The following is a 22,946-nucleotide window of genomic DNA, read 5'->3' on the forward strand; positions in this document are numbered from 1 at the left end:
GGGGAAGAAAATTTCCTTTTGTTGAACTTGTGTGTCCGACACGCCGAATGACTTCTCCCACGCCGCTTTGCCCTTCTTTTTCCCGCGCGCCGCATTGTAGAGTGTCTTCTTCCGGCGTGGATGTGTGTGTGCCTTTAGAATGAAAATAAACTGGATAGAAAATGGATGGATGGACGTCTGGTTAGGCCTCTTGGTTTTTCTTCACAGTGTTTGGCATCGTTTGCAACAACCCCGCTGCTCTCTCTTACAACCTGCAACCAAGGTGATTGAAACCATGTGAGAGATGAGGCGAGTTCTGGAATCGTTTTTCCGTATGAGCTAAGTTTATGAATGTCCGCCCCTGAAAAGAGCCTGCAGCAGGTGGCAGAAAACCTCATAATGTCACCTGTGAGTATGTATGTTGTAGGGGCAGTTCCCATGGAGTTACTAGCCCCCGACAAACTCCGGAGGTGTGCTATAGTTAACCTACAGATGCTCGTGTCAACCAATATTTTCTTGGATGACTGAACGAATAAACACTTTGGGTGGTGTGAAGGGATTCAAATAGACGGAAAAATGAATAAACGATAGAATAGAGCGGGCTTTATTTTCTCGCGGCGTGACATGATGAGGGAGCTGAGAGGCCGGCGAACATGACGTGATTCGGCGGTTTTGGTTTCCGAAGTGTCACGCGATTTACCTCAAGTGACCTGCGATGATGTCACCGACTGCCACGGTCATCATCATCAGTCACGCCGCCGTTTAAACTGTCAAACTTGTCGCCCCGCTAGCACGCCGTCGCCACCATCCAGTCAGCAGGAAATGCCGCCAACTTAAGGAGTGCCGCGCCATTGACATTGTGGCGTTTGTTGGCGGTTGATTGGCTAAGGCATTCATTTCGGGGTGGGGGGGAGTTAGTGTTGTATATGCTGAGCAAGAGGAAGTCAAAGTGAGCTGTTGGGGTGACTAAGAGGAAATTGTCGTGCTATCAGAGTAGCAAGAGCTTGATTGGAAGCGGGCCATTATAGTGCACGAGATAGATAAGGCTTTTTCATGGAGGGGAGGGCAGCAATGGCACACTCCAGATCTCTAAGATTCACAAACGCCTGAAATCGTCTCGCTATAACATCAACAAACATGGCCGCCTTAGCCGAAGGACTGTAAAGCCGCCTGTGGATGAACGAGCAAGCCGTATTTTGTACAGCGCTACGCTCACACACACGCGCCGGTTGCACGTTCACGGGCCAATGAAAACATGCGGGGGGGCAATCGAGGGGGGGGGGGGGGTGGAAGTGAGTGCTCAAGAAAACAAACGAGAAGCAATAGGAAGGGGAAAAGGACAATTTCCACGTCCAAATATTAACGCAATCAAGAGCGATTAGTGCCTGTGGGATGTCGGGATGACTTGTTTGTTGAGTAACTTGGACTCCATTTTCACAGTTGCCTTTTCCTGTTGTTGCGTTGACAGCAAATACTGTCGAGGAAAGTATGTAACAAATGTAACATTGATATATATTTGTTGTTATTGTTTGGGTTTCGTCTGGGTTGACCGGAAGATAAGAAGGAAAAATAATAATAACCCAAACATCAGCAGTCTTCATTTGAATTATAAAGTCATTTCATAATCAAGGACTCAAATCTCCGCGTGTAATTCACATTTGATGTTTATATGAGGCTTATCTAACATGGTCCATTTTATGAATTTGCGCGGCGCGGAAGCCAAAGACGCCATCAAATTAATTTATCAGCATTAAATCTCTTTAATGAGCAACTTTTGGTGACGTTATCAGGAACATAAAAACGATTTATTCCGCCGCTTATCGTCAGTCGACTGTACTAATCACATTTATGGATCGTTTTCAGTGTCATCTGGCGCAGCCCGTGGACCACTTAGTCAATTAAAATGATCACCTCGTTAGAAAAGGCTGCCCCGCCCCTCCTTATTTTAACCACTTCCTTGTCCGCAACGCTACGTGTTACGCTGATTGCTTTTGAGTGTGTGGATAATTGAAATTGGTGAAACTTCTTATCAGTGTCACTCCTAGGCCTTCAGTAGTGCTATGTCTGAATCACTCCATAGCTGCGAGTGTGGTGTGATTTACGACACGCCCACTAGGGGGTGTCGTGAGCCAGGAAATAACTTGTGACTTGAAAAAACGTACGAAATATTGTCATTAACCTGTTCAAATTTTGACTATGAACGTGTGGATTCATGATAACCTCATAAAATTGCAATATTATTTGCTATTTTTGCTAGCTACGGAGTTTTTCAGCTTCTGGTTCCATTTTGGCTGTCGGAGTCGGTGTTTGCGAACTGATCTGATTTAGGAGGCTCTGCTGTTATTTATGGACTGTCAACACATCCTGTTTGCATCTCTGTTAGTGTGTGCTAGGTGAGTGTGAGTGTTCGCGGAGCGTTAGCACTCCCTTGTCGCTCGTAGCTAAACGGCAGGGGCGGGAAGTAGAGGGCGATGTTGCAATGCTAAGACGATCAAACATACGTATTGTGCTTAAACTATCCGTGTGGTGCAGGGGTGGAAAATATTTATATTCAAGGGGATATTTTGGAGAGAAAAAATGTTATTTCTTGGGGAAATAAAGAGCAAAATAAAATTAAAGCAGCAGTATTGATTGTCAAGAATCCAAATTAAAAATGGAAATATGTTTATGTTTAAATATACATGATATTAATATCATATGAGAATCATTGTCAGTAAATAAAATGGACATAAAAATAAGGGCAATTACAAAAAATAAAAATAAAAAAACCTAAACTGGCTAAGCTGTCTATTACCAAAAATAAATATTAAAATACGATTGATCACAATAGGTTTGCCCACAGCTCCCCCTGGTGGCTCCATAGGCAGTTAAATATTCATCACAATTAAAGTTGGGGATAAAAACCAATCTCCAGCCATTGGGAAGTCCACTTGGGAGGAAATGGCGCTGCAATGTTTCGTAATGTCGGGCCTTCCTGGCGCCGGTGGGGAAAGGTTTGGGGTGGAGGGGGTTGTGAGTTCGGCCCCCACGTGTCCAACGGCGTCAAATAAACACAACATACAAGTTGTGTGTACCTCTTGGTCCCGCTTGACTTAGCATCAATTGAAGGCAGATGTTTGCGGCAGGAGGCCGTCAAAGCTGGACTGCAACATTTGTCAAATAAAAAAACATTTGTGAAATCAAATTAAAAAAAAAACAAGGGATACAAGTTTGTAGTTGTTTGTTTTATTATAAATTTGTGACAATGAAAATAACGTGAATATTAATGTTTGCCCCGTACATGCAACGGAGCATGTATGTGGCATGTACGCCCTCTGGTGTACGAATCGTGTACTGTAGTTGCTTAAAGCTTCTCTGGTGGGACAAAGTACAGTGGAACCTTGGTTTTCGAATGTCTCACAGTTCGAACAAATCGGAGTCCGAACAAAATATTCGAGAAATTCTTGCTTCGTAGTTTCGAACATCAATCGGTGTTCGAACGCCAATACGACGCGTGAGTGCGTACGCGAGGGTGGGGTGCTGAGAGGCGTACGGGTGTATCGCTCTCTATCGGACGTGCTGCGTTTTGCTCTAGCGTTTAATATAGGTGTACGAAGAGTTTTAGCCCCTGATCATGCCTCCAAAGAAAGTAAGTGCTGGAAAAGTAGTGCGTACAACTATTGCATTTAAAAAAGAAATAATCGCAAAATATGAAGGAGGTGTGCGAGTGTCTGATCTGGCTAGGGAATACGAAATCTACGATCAGTACGATATCAAAGATTAAGGAGGCTGTGAAATTTAGTGATGTGGCTGTGGGAGTGAGAGCAACTGTCATTGGATAGATATTTTAAGAGAAAAGAACATCCTGTAGCCGAGTCATCCGTAGCTGTCACGTTCCGAGCAAGAGTGACGGCAGCTGACTCGTCGGAACGTAGTGGAATGTTTGGGATCCCAAGGCAGAGACGTATACTACCCAAGCAGGATGTTTATTCACAAATAAAAAACACAGCGAGTAAGAAGGCAGGCGGTGATCTGACCCGCTTACTACGCCAAAAAGCAAATGGCACACGAGGGTGCAAAATGACGCAATCCCGTAAGATGACATAAATTTACGGGACGCGGGGAAAATACCTCGGACCGGATACACTCGCGCATCGAAGGAAGAGTCCAGGTACGGTGGCGAGGTGAGTCAATCATCCGGCATTGGTGAGGTGATCGCGAACCGTATAAATGCCCCGTGTCCGTGATTAGAGAATTGACAGCAGGTGGAGAACGGCCGGGAGGGGCAGCCCCGCCCCCCGCTGTCAACTCGCAAGTGACAGGAGCAAAGAGATGGTTTCGGTGTTCGAACAAATCGCTTTTCGAACAGGGTCCTGGAACGAATTATGGTCAAGAACCGAGGTATCACTGTATTGGGTCGCAGCTTCCACTAGATGCTGATTGTATTCCCAATGGCCGTACAAACCCCCACAATTAAGTTTTTTTTATCGTGGTTGAGCACACATGTAATTGACATAAGCTTAAGGACATGTGCTATACGACTGATTGTTTGGGGGAAAAAAATATACAGTACTGTACTTTAAATGAGGTTGGGGACACTTGGGTGTAACGCCAGCAAAATACTCTAGGTGGTAGTGTTGGCCTGTTAACTGAGTCGTTCTTTTTTTTCTCCTATTGTGGGCCCCAAACATCATCATCTATTTGAGGATTTTGTGACCATCAAATAGTTGTATTGACATTAAAATTATTCTATTTTGCGAAAATGAGTTGCAAATACACAATAACATTTCAATTAGAAATGAATACTGCGCTGTCAAAATCATGTCCCCTTTTCCCAGAATGCTCTTGGCGGACAGTGACAATTGTTATTTGTTTCCTGTCAGTTAGCATAGCAACTGTTTTGCACTGTAGCTGTTCTCCATTAAAATTGCACCGAACCACAGGGTGCCATTTTGAAAGTTCTCACCAATCAGTTTTGCGCCACCTCTTGATCATTCCCGCATATTTTTTACAATAATAATAATAATAATAATGTGGATGAAAATTTAGCATCTCGCAATGTTTGGTGCCCTCATGCTGACCCGTGTACCACGCGTCAGGTTACATCTTGCATCACATACGGTTACCGGTCGCCTCTTGTCTTCATTCGGGCCTCACGGCAGCGCCGCCGCCGACACACGAACCCGAAGGCGAGCTACGTCTGCTTCTGCTCAGGTCAAAGTGAAAGTGATGCAGCGACCGCGTTCTCCTCCCGAGGGGTTGGGAAGTTGTGGTTGCGCCGATGATGGAGCCAAAGGCAGCGGGAGGGAGGAAGTTGAAAACCTTTCAAATTATGTTTTATGACATTTTTTGGAAGTTTTGTACTTTTTTTTTTTTCCCGCCGTTCATCGCTAAAAAAGTGATCTAAAAGAAAACCATTTTAAAACTCTCGTGTCATAACATTAGCCTATAGCTAATGTCATTTTATTTTACTCTTTGTAAAAAAAAATAGCAAAGTACTTGCAATTAATACAAACTTTTCTTTTTAGAGGTCGAATTTTACATTCTTATTTTATCTGAAAACTTTTACACAATCACTTTGTCAATTATGCTATTATGCTAAAACAGAACAATTAGCAGCGATGCTAGTTGCGCTATGATTAGCATAACATGGTGCATCTGAACTATACCGAAAGCGTCCGTCGCTGTTTCCAAAAGGCACAGTGGAAACCGTGGATTTGAAAAACTTCCCAGAATTCCTTGCTCTCTAGCCAGCTAATGCGTTTAGCAGCATCAGCTACACGCAAAGCTCCAGTGACCACAAACCGGATGGACTTGGACAAACTTTACAGTTGACATCTGGAATATTCTTTGCTCTGCCTCCTCCTCCTCCTACTTCTTCTTCTTCTGTAAAAGTGTCAGGCGGAGAAATGTTTCAAGTGCAAATGACGGATGTCACTCATTGTTGACGTCAACTGAAGTCAGTCATGTCGGACGCTTAGCGTCTTTATCAAAATAGCGTTTACGTTGTCGTTGACATCATGCATGCTACTTGTAGCTTCTGCTTTTTTTCCACCCGGGAGGTCAAGTAATTCTTGTCTTTGCAATCGTAAAGTTATTTTTTTCCATTAATCGATCAATTTGAAACAAAATCACAGGGATTTAAAAAAACGAACAGTGTCAAAGTCAGCTTTATTGTCAAATAAATATGCATGACATACAGCATAGATGAAATTACTGTCCTCTCGGACCCAGCGTACAAGGCACTTATAATGACTTTAACAAACATAATAAACACGAAAATGCCAATTTGCCGGGAGACTTTGCGATACTTAAGCTTCTTGTACATCGCGTGCGAACAACCTGCCAACTAAAACTCAGTCGGTGTGGCAACCAGACCCCTTTGGGAGTCCCTCCAAGATAATGTGCTTCTGTTTGAAGGGACTCTGGCGGTACGCCGGGTGACCCTTAAGGGGGGAGGCTTGCACTGAGTGCGGGCCTCTTCAAAGCTTGTTTCCCCAAGCAGGAAGTCGAACCCTGTTCTGCTGCTTGGAATTGGGAAGGAAGGTGATCTGTGATCATGTCACCGTGCCAACGCATGCCAGCGTTGAGACACCTCCCAACAATCGCTTTTGTTTTTTAGTCGTGCGAAATTATCTGAGATATAAGAAGGGAAGAAGAGGTGCATCCTGGGAGATTCTAGCCTCAGATTATTTTGAGCAGGAGTTCCCTCATAGAATTGTTTTAGAAGAGTCGAATAAAAGCCTCCTATCAATCGCTAAAGTCAACTCATTTGTCCCGAAGAGCCACAAAGCTGTTCCAAATGCAAACCACTAGAGAGCGGTCTTCACGGAGCAAGTTATTAAGTCATTATATGTTTGGAAGAAAAACCTCATCGGCTGCCAGGGACGTCTCGGCGTGCCGCAGCAGGCGGAGGTTGGTGGTGGTGGTTTAGACCTCATGGCACGATGTCAATGAAATGTTTTTATTGTTGTAACTCATAACAACATGAGCTGCGTTCATATACATGATTGTGGTTAGTCTGCTGGAGGATTGTGTAGTCTGCTTTTTCTAGTTCTTCTCAAAACTACCTACCGACCTACTTTGAGGTGATGTTAGCATTTACGCATCCAAGTAATGGGTCATGTTAGCAGTTGTAGCTAATTTTAGCATCTCGGCCTGGTCATGAAATCAAATTATAAAGAAAAAGAACAATCATATACCATACTTCAGGTCAGACGTGTTAGCAATATTGATGTGTTAACTTTAACTCATTCACTGACAGACATATTCAAAACTGTGTCCATTCCAGTGCCTGGGTCATTGTCATTGTCACTCAAATTTCAGGACCCACAGAATATTGACTTTTAGGACTTCATAAACATTCAATGCCGCGTAAGAAACCTTAGACTCTCTTCTTTCATCAGAAAAAATAGTTAATTTCTAAATTATATGGGTCTGGAGTTATATGAGCTTCAAATGAGGGCGGCTGTCCAAAATACAATGCAATACATACATATTGCTTTATATGGCGCTTTAACAACAGCTGAAGCTAGAACAAAGCGCTAACTTGCAAAAAAGGGAAATGCTGCCCCGTTGTGGAAGGGAAGACATTGCCAGAGGGCTGACCAGCACTTTATCGGCAGTCCTAGCAAGAAAAAACACAAACCAGAACAAATATGACGCTCCACATCATATTTTTGAATTTATTTGGGAATGGCTGTGAATGAGTTAATGGGAGGTTTCCATTTTCAAGGCTAGTTCGAAAATAACCAAAAATAGTCAGTACTTTAACAATAAGATACCAGTTAGCGCCATAAGGTAGGCGCTAACTGGCTAACTTTCGTTAACTCTCGCTAAAGTCGCTTAGCTATGGATCTGCGACCCACTGCGAATGTACCTTTGCGCTACGTGCACTCTGAAGCAACCTTTGCCTGCACATGATTGCAATCAGGCATGATCGTTTGCACGTGTGAGTGCTTTGTCGCGCCCCCCCCCCCCCCCATAACACCACGCATAGCGCGTTTAATGCGGGATAATGTCAACAGAGAAAGGAGTGAATATGTATCAGCATAATTCAATCCCACACGGTGCCTCGAGGCTAATAAACAACAGTAAGTAGTCGTGTTTTCACATTGTGTGAAGATACGGTAGTCTCGGTCGGTCTGCAATTCGTTGACCATTATTGTAATTTTGTTGTCTCGATTTTGGCTAAACGGCGTCGTTTCGTGATGCCTTGCTTGCATAATTTGTTTCGGAGGGGGGAATTAGGGGGGGTTGTACGATCGCAGAAAGTGAAACGTCTGTGCTAGTCATGGTTGCGGTATTTGATCACGTGAACACCGTGACCTCATCTTGGCGTTCTTTTCTCCCGTCGGTGATATTCTGACCGCACGCGGATGTGTCAAGCAGATGGTGGCTGACCAAAGCTCCATTTCCTGTCTCCTAAAAAGACTCCCAATTTTTTTTCCCCGAGCATTTGATAAAGGAAATCTATGGATTATCATTTTTTTCCGCAATTTGAAACAGGTGTCCTAATAACGGTGTGCTTTTCATCAAAATACTCATATCAACAATTCGATGTATTTTACACTGTATTTTTGTTCGTACCCTACTTTTAGCGAGAATGTGCTCATATGGTAGACAATGCTAATGCTAATCATGCTAATTGCACAACTGCTTCTAAACATTGCGTTTGCTTCGTGCCATACCGAGAGCTAACTCGCATAGCTTTTCATGAATATGCTGAATATTAATGAGTTAATTTACGACACAAACCGGATCTTCCCAACACAGTAGCGGAGTCAGATGAGTCAGTTCCCAGGTGAACGCGAGGTCGCCACGTGGGGCGGGGGGATTTGAACTGTCAGATGTTCGAGACGGATGGGGGCTCTTAATCCCCACACTGTGACGGAATATGGACACACATGCACAAGCTAGCAGAGAGTGACAGGAACAGGTTTTGGGCCTGGCGCCTTATACACTGGAAAATACCGTGTATATATATGATGACGTGACGGCCATTTTTTTTTAAATCTGGGTAATTCATTGATTTGGCAGATTAAATATTTTTTACTGTCTTTATAATAATAATAATACATTTCATTTATAAGCGCCTTTCAAAACTCTCAAGGTCACTTTACAGTCACAGGATACGTTTTTCAGTGGGTGAGCAGCGGCAGCCACACGCGCCAGTGTTCACTCAACCCAGAAGTAACTCAAATAGATAGAAAGCTAGATAGTGAGCTAATAGATGGCTATCCATCTAGATAGCTAGATAGGATAGATAGCTAGCTAGCTAGCTAGATAGATAGCCAGGAAGCTAGATAGCCCACTAGCTAGCTAGATAGCTAGCCAGCTAGATAGCTAATAGATAGCCAACAGACAGACAGCCAGGCAGCGAGACAGCTCGCCAGCCTTTAATTTTATTCATCATGATGTAGTAATATTTATCTTGTTTATATATTTTATTTACAGATAAAAATATAAATACATGTGACATAGTGATTTTTTTTTTATTTTATAAATTATGTATTTTTAAATTATAATTGTAATGTGCAGATAAATTATTTATTATTCAATTCTTTATAAAGTATTCCGCTATCTATCTATCTATCTATCTATCTATCTATCTATCTATCTATCTATCTATCTATCTATCTATCTATCTATCTATCTATCTATCTATCTATCTATCTATCTTGTTAGCTTTCTAGCTATCTAGCTAGCTAGCTATAGACATATATAGACATATATAGATATACTGTAGATATAATTTGCTCTCAATATCGGCACGCACACACTGCGTCCGGTGTGTATTTACTCAACACACACGGGGGAGGCGCGCCCTAATTGATGGCGACGCACAGATGGCCGATGGCCCTGGTGACCACAAGAGCGGTGTCGGCTGGCTCCCCCGCTGTGCGGGCCTGTAAAAAAGGCGGCGATGCTTCATGGCCCATCAATTCACCAGGTGAACGCAAAAGGGCGCCCTCCCATTTGCCTCCCCAGTTTGGATCACTTTTTGTGGGAATGCGGCGAGGTCGGAGTTCACAACTTCTCCCAAGTTGGCTTTTTTTCCCACAAGGCCACGCGGTGCGAAAAGGACCAAAGCGACTCAATCGGACGGCCGAGCGAGAACTACAGTCAGTGTTTTATTGCCGCGTATCAGGAGATTAACCCTCGTGTATATAAATCAGCTTTCTGCTGATAAAATCACACCTTGTAGTTACAGTGACACCTTGGTTTACGAACCCCTTGGCTTACGAACTTTTTGGTTTCCGAACGTTAAATTTATGACAATTTTACCTTGGCATACAAACTATTTTTCGGGATATACACAGAGCGCCTCAATGAGTGATGTGTCGTTCGCGAATGAGCCCGTTCTAACCACAAAATGGCAGCCGAACAGGAACAAGGTAAAATTATCGCAGAGAAAGCACCGCCAAGGGATCATTCCTCAAGATGGCGAAAGAAGGCCACGTTCATCAAGTGTTTAATGCTGATGAAACCGGCCACTGCATTCCATCAAGCCATCGACCATCACAAAGTTAAATAAAATGACTATATTATACAGTACAGTTTATTTCTTTACTTATGATACCATAGCACATTTATTATCCATAAAATAAGGTATATCTTGTGTAATTTAAAACAGATTCTTATCTCAGACAGTGTATTGTCCGTTTTCAAATACCTGTTTTGATATTTTGTGTGGTTTTAAGGCTTAGAAAATGAGAAAGTAGAAAATTATGTTTCATGGGGACCTTGGAATGGATTATTCTCATTTTAATGGTTTCCTAGGGGAAATTATTTTTTGGGATACACACTTTTCACCTTACACACTCTGTCTGGGAACATATTAAGTTTGTAAGCCAAGGTATCACTGTGTATACATTATGCCGTTTGGAAAAAAAAGCATCCACCAGAAGACTTTCCGCCCCCCCCCCTGAGCCGACATCCCAGTTGTATTGTTGAATGCCAGCTCTGAAATTCCAACTTATGCATGTCAACAATGTGGGAAAAGGAACATGGAAACCCGCCAGGTGGATTTGGGCGTCATCGAAACACCCAGCGCAGCATCAGAAGTGGAGTTGTCGCCAGAGCACGGAAGGATCTGGAAAGGAGTCGTTCGTCCGCGCTGCTCCCATGTGGGTGGCTACGTTCTCGCCGGCAGACAATGTCCCTTTTAAAAATGGCCGCGTCTGGAAAGGCTATTAGATGTGCATATAAAATTTCCCCCGTGATTAATAGTGGATGCGGCAGACCAGCTACTCCAACATGTGGTGGCCGGGGGGCTTAAAGACTCCGCCTCCGGGGTGTCGCGTTCCCCCCTTCCACGCACCCGCCGAGCTTTCCGACCTCCAGTAGGAGGGCTCAGCATCAAGGAGGCCTCGCCAGACTTGTGAAAAGAAGCGTCCGGGACGCCTCAGCTTAGCAGTAGAAGCATCACGCACGGTCCCAGCGAGCGCCAGCGACGACGGGGTCACCGAGGCGTCGCGTCCTCACGCCGTCAAGAGGATCATCATCTGCTTTTTTTTTTGCTTTCCGAGCACCGCCATGGACCAGCCGGCGAGCAGCTGCATGAGGAGCGCCCACCCGAGCAGCTCCATCTGGGGGTGCATGCGGAACCCGCACCCGGGCGCCAACCTGCAGTCGCCCTACCAACAAGCCCCTTTCACCCTCCACCAGAAACCCGAATTTCTAGCCTACGCGGATTTCTCGGGTTCCTGTCTTCTCCCGCACGCCGCCGCCTACCCCCGCGACGACAGACTCTACCCGGACAGCCAAGTCGCCTACCAAAGGCCCGACTGGCATTTCAACCCTTGCGAGGCGCGGGGTCGGGCCCCTGACGCTTGCCCGCCAGCGGTCGCCTCCGCCGTCGTGGGTGAGAGCGTTGGCGCGGGGCCCGAACTGGACAGTGTGGGGGCCGAGCGGCTGCCCGGGTGCCCCGAGGGGGAATATTCGCCCCAGAGTGTAACGTCGGGCGACTCCGATAAGAAGAGTGGTGGCAAGAGGAAGAGAGATGGCACAGGTGAGCACACTCTTACAACCTATTTAGCCCAAAATAGCCTTAAAATTTTAAGCTTTATATTGAGGCGGCCATATGGAGGACTCTTCCAAATAAGTTATTCCCTTTTTTGATGGGGAATTTGAATTTTCATCCGATTCACCGTTCCGATTATTAGCTCATGAGTTCATATTGACTATATCTCATAGCAATGTGTTAAAATTAATAGCATAAAATGAATGGCATTTAAAAAAAATCACTTTATGCTAAAGTTGAATATCAAATATGAAGTCAACTTTTTTGTCAAATATGCTAATATGCATGACATACAGCACAGATGAAATTACTATCCTCTCTGACCCAGCGTGCAAGGCACTTATAATGATGTTAACAAACATAATAAACACGAAAACCAATATAAAATATCATAGAAGCAATATAAAAGAACCAATATCTTATCTATACTTAATCAACACATATTGATGATCACGCTTTAAGAGGAAAAATACGTTTTTTTTTTTTTCAAGCACTTTTTTCCACACTGTCACAAAAAAGATTTTCCCCCAAAAAAAATATTAAATCATACCAGATTTTTGTCAATTACCACTGCAGAACTAAAAAAATGACGTTGATAATATGCATGCTGTCACCTAAACGTTAATTAGACTCATGTCGTTTAGTCCAAAAACGATTTGCGGCCTCCACGCAGGCACTTTGCCCCCCCCTTCCCCGCTGCCCGCTTGCTTTTTATAGCATCTGGCTGTGCGGGATATTTATTGGGGAGGGGGTTGGGGGTGTCACAAGGTCCCGCCAGGTGTTCTTGCGTGCATTCCAGTCGACCTGAACGCGATTAGCACTGACACCTGAATTTAAGTGTGACTTTTTTTTTAAGTGCCACATCTGCATCCACACGTGTGTTGATGCACATCTGGATTTGCAGAAGTTCACATTCTGGCAAAGCTAAACATTGTCGAATTAGAGCAGTCGGAAAGTCAAATAACGATGACATCATGCTTTGTTGTCGTTTGTAATATTCAGCCCGACGGTCATTTAAGACTTTTACTCAAAGCGCTTCTGGTTAACAGTTTAAAATGCGGTATTGTGGGGAAAAAAAGACAAAGAAATGAAATAGGTTCTTTTGGGGGGCACAGAAAGGATCTATTACATTTAGAGAGAGTGTGTATGGGAAAGTATCTACATTATTATTATTATTATATATTTCATTGGCAAATTTAGATTTGTAGATGTTTTTTTTTCTTTATAATCAAACTTACCTTTTTTAATGCATTTAGATGCTAAAAAATGTGAGTGCTTATGACGTAATTCTGTTTCAATTTATTTCACAAAAAAAGTTATGTAGGTGTCCTGAAGAGTTTTGAAAGGCGCTTTATGTGGCTGCCGCCGCTCACCCACACGAAAAAATATGTGACTGTAAAGTGTCCTTGATAGTTTTGAAAGGCGCTTATATATGAAATTTATTATTATTATTATTACTAATAGTATTACATTATATATTATTACTCTTACTAATAATATTAATATTACTACTATTACTACTACAGGTATTACTATTACTACTTATCTGGCGTGAATGGCTGCCGCTGCTCACCCACACAAAAAAATCCAGTGACTGTAAAGTGTCCTTAAGAGTTTTGAAACGCGCTTATAAATGACATTTATTACTATTACTATTACTATGATTACTACTATTGTTACTATTATTATTACTATTAGGCAAATCCAAATTACTACAATCCTAATATCACTATCACCACTACTATCACTATTATCACTATTATTATTATTATTATTATTATTATTATTATTAATGGTTATATATTGGAATAGCTCACTTCATTTCAGCTCATTTCAGGAGAATATTTGGTCACAATGACAAGTACATATTGACATTTTCCTTTCCGCAACCACCATCAAATTGCTTAGAATGACATTATTTTGCCACTAAAATAGACCCTGACACCAAAATTAAGATCATCTGACCTTTTTTATAACCTTTTTTTCCCCGATATTGTTGAAAAATGCCCCCCCCACCCCATCGAGATTTCCTGATGGATGCGTTGTCAGGTAGAGATGAGTTAATGCGGACGTTTCTTGACCCGGAGTACTCACGCACATGCGTAAGAAGCGTTCCGAACAGGACACATCCTCATCTTTGTTCTTTGGTTTGGACGTTTTAACGATGTTCCGCCGCATTCCTCCACTAAGTCGGTCCCTGTGTGGCCAAATGGACAAATTAGCCAAATGCCGACCCTGCCGTGCGTGTATGTGTGAGTCACGGTGGTCTTAAAACTAGCGCGACCTGACCTGTAAAATTTGTGGCCATCATCATTTTCTTTTAAAGCCTTCACCGGAGCTATTCGTTCAAACCACCCCTGACCAAATGCCTTTCTCCTCGACCAGACACCCCAGAATCGGTGTGCAAGACGGACGCTAACTGCAAAGCCCGCAAAGAGCGCACGGCCTTCACCAAGGAGCAGCTAAGGGAACTGGAGGCCGAGTTCACCCACCACAACTACCTGACCAGGCTGCGCCGCTACGAGATCGCCGTCAACCTGGACCTCACGGAGAGACAGGTAGCAAACCGCTAAACCAGGAACTGTATGCCTTCTCGTGTGGGAAGTTGTAGTTAAATGCCACCCCATAAAGTCCCGCCTCTTTTAGGCACACATGCAACAGAGACGGTAATAAAAAATTACAAGTAATAGCAAGGGTGGAACATTCACCCATTCATTTATACCCATTTTCTGATCCACGGGGGGCGCTATAGCCTATCTCCAGGTATTAATATTAGGCTGGGGACACCCTGAACATGTTGCCAGCCAATCACAGGATCATCAGGATCAACAAACATCCCCGCTCCCACGTTAGAACCATTTAAACAAATCCCATTAACCTGCCGTGCATGTTTGTGGAATGTGGGAGGAAACCGGAGTACCCAGAGAAAACCCACACAGCTCCCGGGGAGTACATGTAAGCTAAGAGACCAGAGCTGGAATTGAACTTGTTACTTCTGCAGTGTGAGGTCGACGCGCAAAATGATGAATACAAGATACATTCAAACATGCACACGCTCCCCTACTTAGGAACATTCGAGTTATGAACAACGGCAGATATGAACATTTTTGTAGTAACGTAGTATTTTCTCCAGTTGTACATGTACATATCTTTATAAAGTATACATTTTATTCAATGTTTATTTTTTTCAGTACAAATCAATACAGGTTACTTAAACAAACCTTAAATATACATTCCATACAAATTATAGCACTGAAGCAACTTATGAACGAATTCAATTTATGAACAAATTCACCTTACGAACGACCGCTCGGAACATATCTCGTTCGTAAATTGGGGAGCGTCTGTACAGGAAAAAAAATACAGAAAAATGATTATCCTGACATTTTTTTTAAACAGAGTTGATTGTTTTAGTGACTTTGTTTCTCATTCCTATACTAAATAATAAATAAAGAAAATGATGCATTATATATGTGCTAATCGATTGAAATCTAAGCCCAACCCAAAATGAAGTTTGACCAACTATTCCCAAAGTGTGACTTTCTCAAACTCGGACTATAAAACCTCAACGCCCCCCCCCCCCCCACTCCTTCCGTCATGCGAAGCCGTCGGCGTCACCCCGGCCGTCCAAATTACAATGAGCAGATGTTTTCCTGCGCACGGACTCTTGCGGTTCTTCTCTCCGCATGACGTTAGCTTTTAGTAAAGAGGGGATTGGGGGGAGGGTCAAATCAAACCGACCCAGCACGTGCGTATATTAAAAAGTCCGGTGTCCCGACTAATGAGGCGGCGGTGCCACGCTGACCGCACGGAGTGGCCGTCTGCTTCTCCGAAATGGAATTACCAGACGTCGGCTGCGTTCCATCCTCGTTGTGATGTCCTTTCCATCAGTCGTCATGGAGGACAATTGATAGACGACAATTGAATCCTAGATTCTATTTAGTCTTGAAGAAAAAAAAAACACGAAAAGGCTAATTCCCGTTAGCACTTGAGTGTCCCCGTGCACTCATTTCATCTTTGTCGAGGTCCGTTGTGCCCGACTTCCTGCCCTTCGCTGCTCTTCTCGATGTCCAAGTATTTCCTGTCCACAACTCAGGAAGCGGAGAGAACTGCTCGCCTGTGTCACTTGACGAGATGATACGGATCTGCGGAAATCCAGCGTTGAATTTTATTTAAAGATGGAGCGCCTTTCAAAACTCTCAAGGACATAGCTAATAGATAGCTCGCTAGCTAGATAGCCATGTAGCTAATAGCTAGTTAGCTTTACATTACACTACTTAGCAAATTTAACTAGCCAGCGTTCACTCAACCAGAATAACTCAAATAGATCAAAAGCCAGCTAGCTATTTGATAGCAAATAGATAGCCAGCGAGCTTGATAGATAGCTAACAGATAGCTAATTAGCTAATAGCTAGCCAGACAACTATCTCAAGTCAAGTTAGCTAGCTAGTTTGTTTGGTGTAAGCGCGTGGGCAACTTTCAAGGTATTTTTTTGTATATTTTCCTGCGAGTATAACTCTCAACATATTTTGTATCTTCCCTCCAGGTGAAAGTTTGGTTCCAAAACCGGCGGATGAAATGGAAGCGGGTGAAAGGCGGACAATCGTCATCGCCCAACGACCCGGAAAACGACGACATGGACTCAGCCGCCTCGCCCAGTTCCGACTGAGAAGCGACGTGGAGAAAGCGCCAAGACGGGAATGTCGAAGCCAACAATTCCAAAGACTATTTTGCATTCCCGGGGAAAAGACGACAGCAGTGTGTGTGTGTGTGTGTGTGTGTGTGTGTGTGTGTGTGTGTGTGTGTGTGTGTGTGTGTGTGTGTGTGTGCTTTTCCAATGTACATAGTTGATTGATGATCCACCCTCATCTCTGTTTTGTTTGTGATCCTTCCATCTTCAATATTTTGATAGGCCTCCTGGATGTGTAAGAGTGGATGTCATCACCATTTTTTTTTTTGGTCACCAGACTTCAACCAGCTGCAGAGACTCACTTTTCTTTAATAAAAATAATAAAACAAATATTTTTTTTTTTTTTTGTGCAGATATTTTCCTTATTTTTATATACAGCATAAAACAGATGTTGTCGGGCCGCTCGGATAAATCCTTCACTATAAAACTGGTTAAAAACAGTTCAAGTCAATCGAAATGGACGATATTAGTTTGTGAATTTATTGAAGTTTGCCTTCAATAAATTCGACCTAGTCAACTGCACACATACTGAAAAAAAAATAATAATACAAAAACTAATAACAATCAAACTCCTTATTTATATAATTGCCTGACATTGTTTATCTAGTTTAAATAGTCAATTTCTACCTGATGGGCATGCAGTGGTCATGTTATCCCAGGTGGGAAGTCTTCCTGGGTGGGGGTCACATATCTTATCCCACCTAATAGGTACCTCAGCCGCCCATCCAACATGTAACGTTGAAGTAAATCCCTTCTCGTGAGGGTGTCATTAGTATCGGTGATGTCACGCAATCTTCTCAGAAGGACTCCTCATCAAGTGCCTGTGTGTAATGTGGCCTAATCCTGGCCAATGTTTTCACGCTGCAACGTGCATTACACTCTATCCATGTGTGTGTGTGTGTGTGTGTGTTGTGTGTCAAGTACATTGTGTAGTGGGCGTTTGTGGCCCCTTCTGGAGGGTGTTGGTACTTTTATCCCGAAAGGTACCCATTACATTGATGTTTAGATATAATATTTACATGGGGCTATCAATTAAAAATGTGTTTTGTGTGTGTGTGTGTTTGAATTACATTGTGTAGTGGGCATTTGTGGGTGTTGGTACTTCAAATCCTTAAAGGTACATATTATATCAATATTTAATAATAATGTTTAGAAATCATCTTTTCATTGAGCCATCAAATAAAAATGTGTGTGTGTGCATGCATGTGTGAATGACAGTATAGTGGGCATTTGTGGGTGTTGGTACTTCCTGTCCTAAACGCTATATATGACAGATTTCTTTTGAAATAATGCCATCACATAAAAAGCATGTGTGCGCACGTAATAGCATCAGTGTCATTCCAGGCAGCTCACAATTGAACATTAACCTCCAAAGGCGTCGTCGGACTGCTAAAGTTGAAAGCATTTGGCCGCCATACACTCTTTTGTACGGAAGCATCTGGATGAGGCCAATTTGATCTCAACCTGAGTGAAACTAGACAAACCCAACAAGGGAGTTGGGGTGGAGATAGAGGGAGATCTTTCTACGTATGATGGAAAAGGGAAATAATAGGTGGGTATGGGCGTAAGGACGGCTTCTCAAGTACAGGATGTTGTTGTAGCAGGTAGCCAGTCATCCAATTTCCTGCTTCCCAAAGAAAACAAGCGTCCGTGCAACGCATTCTTACAATGACGGGACTATGCTCGCGCCGCGAACCACCAAACAAAGCCTTTGGAGGTTACTGCCCTTTGGCTCTGTCTTTAGGGACCGTGTTGGAACGGGGTTAGGGGAGGGAGGGGGGGGGGGTCTACACACACACACACACACTCAAACAGTGCAGGTCAAGTGTTACTGTACGCCTGACCCGTGCAAGCCCCTTTTGCTGCAGCTGCTGGGGGTGGAGTGACTCCAAGTGGATCATGTGCACCCCCCAACCCTCCACCTCACCCCCCCAACCACATCTGAACCTCTTTCAGGCTCTATTATTGTATTAGGGCTAATAGTAGTCCAAATAAACCATGTCCAATTGTAATCATAGTATTAATATCAGCAGTGTAAACTAATGAGGATGGAATGTTGTTCTTGCGCTACGAAGGCTCCTCTTAAAGGCGCAGCCCGGGTAAATTAATGGATTAGTTGGCGTTTGGTGGTTGGTGACTAATGCCGGTTTCCCCTTCCCATTTCGCTGTGAGCAAAAACCAAATATTATCTTCTTCCTTCAGTTTGTGCTCCTTTCTAATGACCTCATTTGGAAGAACATGAACCCTCGCGTGATCGCGTTGGTGATCTGTGTAAGTTGTCGGTCAAAGTGACCCATGGTGAAGTCATTAGTGGTAATCATGTTTAAATATTGATTTGAAATGGTGAATAATGGAGTTAATCAGAAAGTATAAGTAGATTTAATCAGGGGGGTTCACTTCTTTTTTTTTCCCACGTTTTTATAGTTAAACGGGGACCGCTAGGAACATTGTTGACGTTTTTGTTAAGCCTTCGTCCATTTTGACTCAATCGGGAACTCGTCCTTACCCATCACCTTAATTGCTTGTGAGCAGACCGCTGAAAGTGTTTTGTTTGTGGCAGCAAATGCATGTTGCGGTCGGGTATAGAACTGGCGCCGCCGCCGCTGCACATTTTCCATTTGAAAATATTTCCAGCAATGAATGATTAATGCTGAGCGACTCGCTTTTATGACAATCTGTCAAAGGTCGGGCATCGGGCCTGGTGACTGGACCTCCGCACATATGACGGAGAAGGCCCCCACCCCGCCCCTGCCTACCCCTTACCTTCAGCCCCCCCGACCCCACTCGCTCTCCTCTAGTGATTGGCGAGTCCCTCAGGAGGGATAAATACTCCACTTTCCGCGGCGCAATCGGTCAAAGCCGAGGAGCCGAAACCTTAAATTATCAGAGACTTCCTGCCAAATGCTGCTTTTTTGGATGTCCCCCCCTCACCCCCCCAAGCCCTTGCGCCAACATTCGCTGATCCTGACCCGATGCCTCCCGGAAGTTCCACCGACGGTTCTACTCTGCGAAGCATCACGCAGTCGGCTACTCCATCACTGCGCAAAAACACTGAAGGCCTTGTTCGGAAATTCGTTGCTGCTTAGTGTCCGACTAAGCAGCATGCCCCATTTTTTGTGTGTGTGTGTGTGTGTGTGGGGGGGGGGTTTATCTGTTCATCAAGAATGACACGTTCCGGGCCCATCAATATTTCGCCCATTTTTGCTAATTGTTCCCCTCGCAATTTATTATCATTCTATTATATTATAATTTCTCTATTTGCTATCTACTTGGCTATCTATCTATCTACTAGCTATGTAGCTCTCTATTTGCGATCTAGCTGGCTAGCAATTAGCTAGTGAGCTAGCTATCTGTATCTCTATTTGCTGGCTAGCTATCGAGCTAGCTAGCTGGCTATCTGGTTGGCTGGCTATCTGTCGAGCTATTAGCTATCAAGATTGCTAGCTGGCTCTGTATTTGCTATCTAGCTGGATATCTAGCTGTTAGGTATCTACTAGCTTGTGAGCGAGCTTTCTATCTGTTTGAGTTACTTTCGAGTTGAGTGAACCCTGGCGCGTGTGGCTGCCGCTGCTCACCCATAGAAAAACTGATCCTGTGACTGTAAAGTGACCTTGAGAGTTTTGAAAGGCGCTTAGAAATTAAATGGATAATTATTATATAAAATCAAAAGTCTCTCCTATCCAAAATGGCTGACACACAATCAAATTTCGTTTCATTCTTGACATTTTTTTCACGTCATTTTCCGATGCTCTGATTTGTACCCTGTAACTCCCCCAAAATGGCTGCTTCAAAGCAACATGGCCGACTTCCTATGCAATTCCAACCGTGGGTCCTTTTTTTTATGACGGACATCTCCCAACACATCTCACGCACCGCGGGAAGACGCAGGAATGTTTTCTTTAACTCAGTCAGCCTCCAGTCAAGAGGCCGCGTTGGTCTCTCAGGCAGCCATGACACTTTTATGACTGCAATCCCCAGTAGTCCCGAGTGCACTCCAGGAGCCGGCGTTTGATGGATGAGTCCTTTGCAACTCCATGCCATCACCTCCACCAGGACCGCCGGCCTGTTTAGATAACGGTCGACGTGGCCCAAGTGTAAAGAGTCACTTTACTGTCCACATTTTTAATTGACAAACTGTTTTTTTTTCAGTGATTAGACTATTGAAGTGGCTTATCTTTCAGCCCTAAGAATGACATACAGTGATACATTAGCATATGAACTTCCCAGACAGTGTGTAAGGCGAAAACTTTGTATCCCAAAAAAATATTTCCCATAGGAAACCATTAAAATAACAATAATCCGTTCCTAGATCCCCATAAAATATAATTTTCTAAGCCTTAAAACTACACAAAATATACTTTATTTTATGTGCATCCATTGTGCAGATGGCTTGTGCGGGTTATTTGTGGAGCCTGATTGATGGTAATTTTAACCTTGCAGTCTACACTCTGCCTTTGAAATATCAAAGTTGAAACTCTCTCACTGTCATCTGCCTGTCTCTTTAATGTTTAAACCACCTCCCCTCACTGCTGCGTTCTTGACCAATCACGTGGCTTTAACCGAAGACTGGGGGCGGGGAATAGAAGACAAAAACAGTCGGCTGCCATTTTGTGGTTAGAACGGGCTCATTCGCGAATGACACATCACTCATTGTGGCGCTCTGTGTGTATCCTGAAAAATAGTTCGTATGCCAAGGTAAAATGTTCACAAATTTAACATTTGTAAACCGGAAAGTTCGTAAACCAAGGGGTTCGTAAACCGAGGTAGCACTGTACTTCCATTGTGGGCCTTGTGTTCTTCTTCCAACGAAGCATACCACCAGATGAAAGTATTAAACTTCTATTCTGTCTATTCTCTTTCAGGAACATGTCCAAAGATGGTCATTTCTAACCCTTTCAGGGACAAGCTCGACTACAGTGGACATCTTATCTTGTTATCAGAGGACAGGGTGAGTATTTTTTTTTGTTTTATACAAATCAATATGGATTATAAACAACATTTTGTGTTGAGCAATTTAAAACAAACCTATTCAGTCTCTTGAAGTGTTTTGAGAAATTTTGTATAACAACGTTCGCTCCCTCTGGGGGTATTTTGTCACGACAAGATTGGAAGTCTGTATGTTTTTGTATTTTATTTCCACAACTATGATGAAAATCGGCCTTGAATCGCCATGACGGATGAACCAAAGGTAAACGAGTGCGCTGAATCATTTCCGTCATCACTCATGACTTGAAAATCTTTGAAAACAAAAGCGATGATGTCATCAGAGTCGTTTGCTTTTGGAGACCATGTGGAAGTCTGGCTGGCGCTGTCAAAATATATTCTGCTTTGACCGCCTTTTTTTGTCTGCAAATAATCCCATCAATTTTTCATTGAGTTGACGATTGAAGTATTCCACGTATAACTTGATCACACGATAAGCTATCCACTGTCGTAACTGCTGTCCTAGAAAGGGTTAATCTACAATTCAGAAGGAAAAAATACAACAAATTAGACTTTTGACTTACATCTGGCCAAAGAAATGAAGCGTGGAAAGTATCAATCACCAAAACGTACGAGCGCAGTCAATAAATAAACTCATCGTTGCCAATATCCTTTCAAATATTCACCATGCTCTTTTCCTCACGTGTTTTCAGTCTTTCAGTCTTCCAAACGATGAAAGTTTCCCGTGACACTAAGTTGGTATGAGTTGATTATTCCAAGTCCGCATGTCATTGCCGCCAAGCTGTAAATTAAGTAAGCGCAATGGCGCCGCAACTCGCAATCTGTGACCTCGACTTGACTGTTAGTTTAGTTAGCTTCCATTGTTAGCTTGAATCTTAGCTTTCAATGTTAGCCTCTTTTGTTAGCTCGACTCTTAGCTTTCAATGTTATTTCGATTCCGAATTTAGCGTCCATTTACAGTTTAGTTAGCCTCCCTTGTTAGCTTGAGTCTTAGCTTTCAATGTTAGCCTCCATTGCTATATAGTTATTAGATAGCTAAATAGATAGCTATATAGCTATTAGATAGCTAGCCAGACAGCTATATAGCTATTAGATAGCTAGCCAGGCAGCTAAATAACAAATAGATACATGCCATCACTGCTAACGCTCTCTCTCCCTCCTTCGATATCTCTGACAAGCTCTTTTTTTGTCAAAGTCAGAAATTCGAAAGCACAGACATCTGCTTTCAAAAGTAAATAGTCCCAAAAATAAACAACTAATGGACAGGTACCTGGAAAAATCGAGCTAACTTTTCCGCGCTGCCAAATAACTTTGAAACGTAGTCAGTCA

At 43.3% G+C, this 22,946-nt stretch overlaps 2 protein-coding genes and 1 long non-coding RNA gene across 10 annotated transcripts in view; 2 read left to right on the forward strand and 1 right to left on the reverse strand.

Annotated features, from left to right (window-relative positions):
* dusp3a (dual specificity phosphatase 3a) overlaps positions 1–22,946 on the forward strand; it is a 98,918-nt gene that overhangs the window by 50,612 nt on the left and 25,360 nt on the right. For all 8 annotated transcript variants that reach the window (XR_016117416.1, XR_016117417.1, XR_016117414.1 and 5 more), the window contains one exon: positions 21,536–21,621. The gene's annotated coding sequence lies outside the window, so the exon portion shown is untranslated. The remainder of the gene's footprint in view (positions 1–21,535; positions 21,622–22,946) is intronic.
* On the reverse strand, positions 6,021–16,523 carry LOC148887354 (uncharacterized). The gene is made up of 3 exons (XR_016117422.1): positions 15,828–16,523; positions 14,082–14,180; positions 6,021–7,585 (listed from the first exon to the last, which is right to left on the reverse strand). It is a non-coding gene; the product is annotated as an uncharacterized LOC148887354 (long non-coding RNA).
* On the forward strand, positions 11,070–17,025 carry meox1 (mesenchyme homeobox 1). The gene is made up of 3 exons (XM_089015168.1): positions 11,070–11,971; positions 14,369–14,541; positions 16,530–17,025. The coding sequence occupies exons 1-3, from the start codon at positions 11,497–11,499 to the stop codon at positions 16,650–16,652; spliced, it is 771 nt and encodes a 256-aa protein (XP_088871294.1). The 5' UTR covers positions 11,070–11,496; the 3' UTR covers positions 16,653–17,025.

Source organism: Hippocampus bargibanti, linkage group LG15, assembly GCF_051943395.1.
Source record: "Hippocampus bargibanti isolate YZ-2025 linkage group LG15, ASM5194339v1, whole genome shotgun sequence".
NCBI classification, from domain to species: domain Eukaryota; kingdom Metazoa; phylum Chordata; class Actinopteri; order Syngnathiformes; family Syngnathidae; genus Hippocampus; species Hippocampus bargibanti.

Coding starts and splice junctions, on each gene's coding strand:
- meox1 (XM_089015168.1), top strand. CDS start 11,497: ATGGACCAGCCGGCGAGCAGCTGCATGAGGAGCGCCCACCCGAGCAGC. Junction 11,972..14,368: donor GAGGAAGAGAGATGGCACAG/GTGAGCACACTC, acceptor CTCCTCGACCAG/ACACCCCAGAATCGGTGTGC. Junction 14,542..16,529: donor TGGACCTCACGGAGAGACAG/GTAGCAAACCGC, acceptor TCTTCCCTCCAG/GTGAAAGTTTGGTTCCAAAA.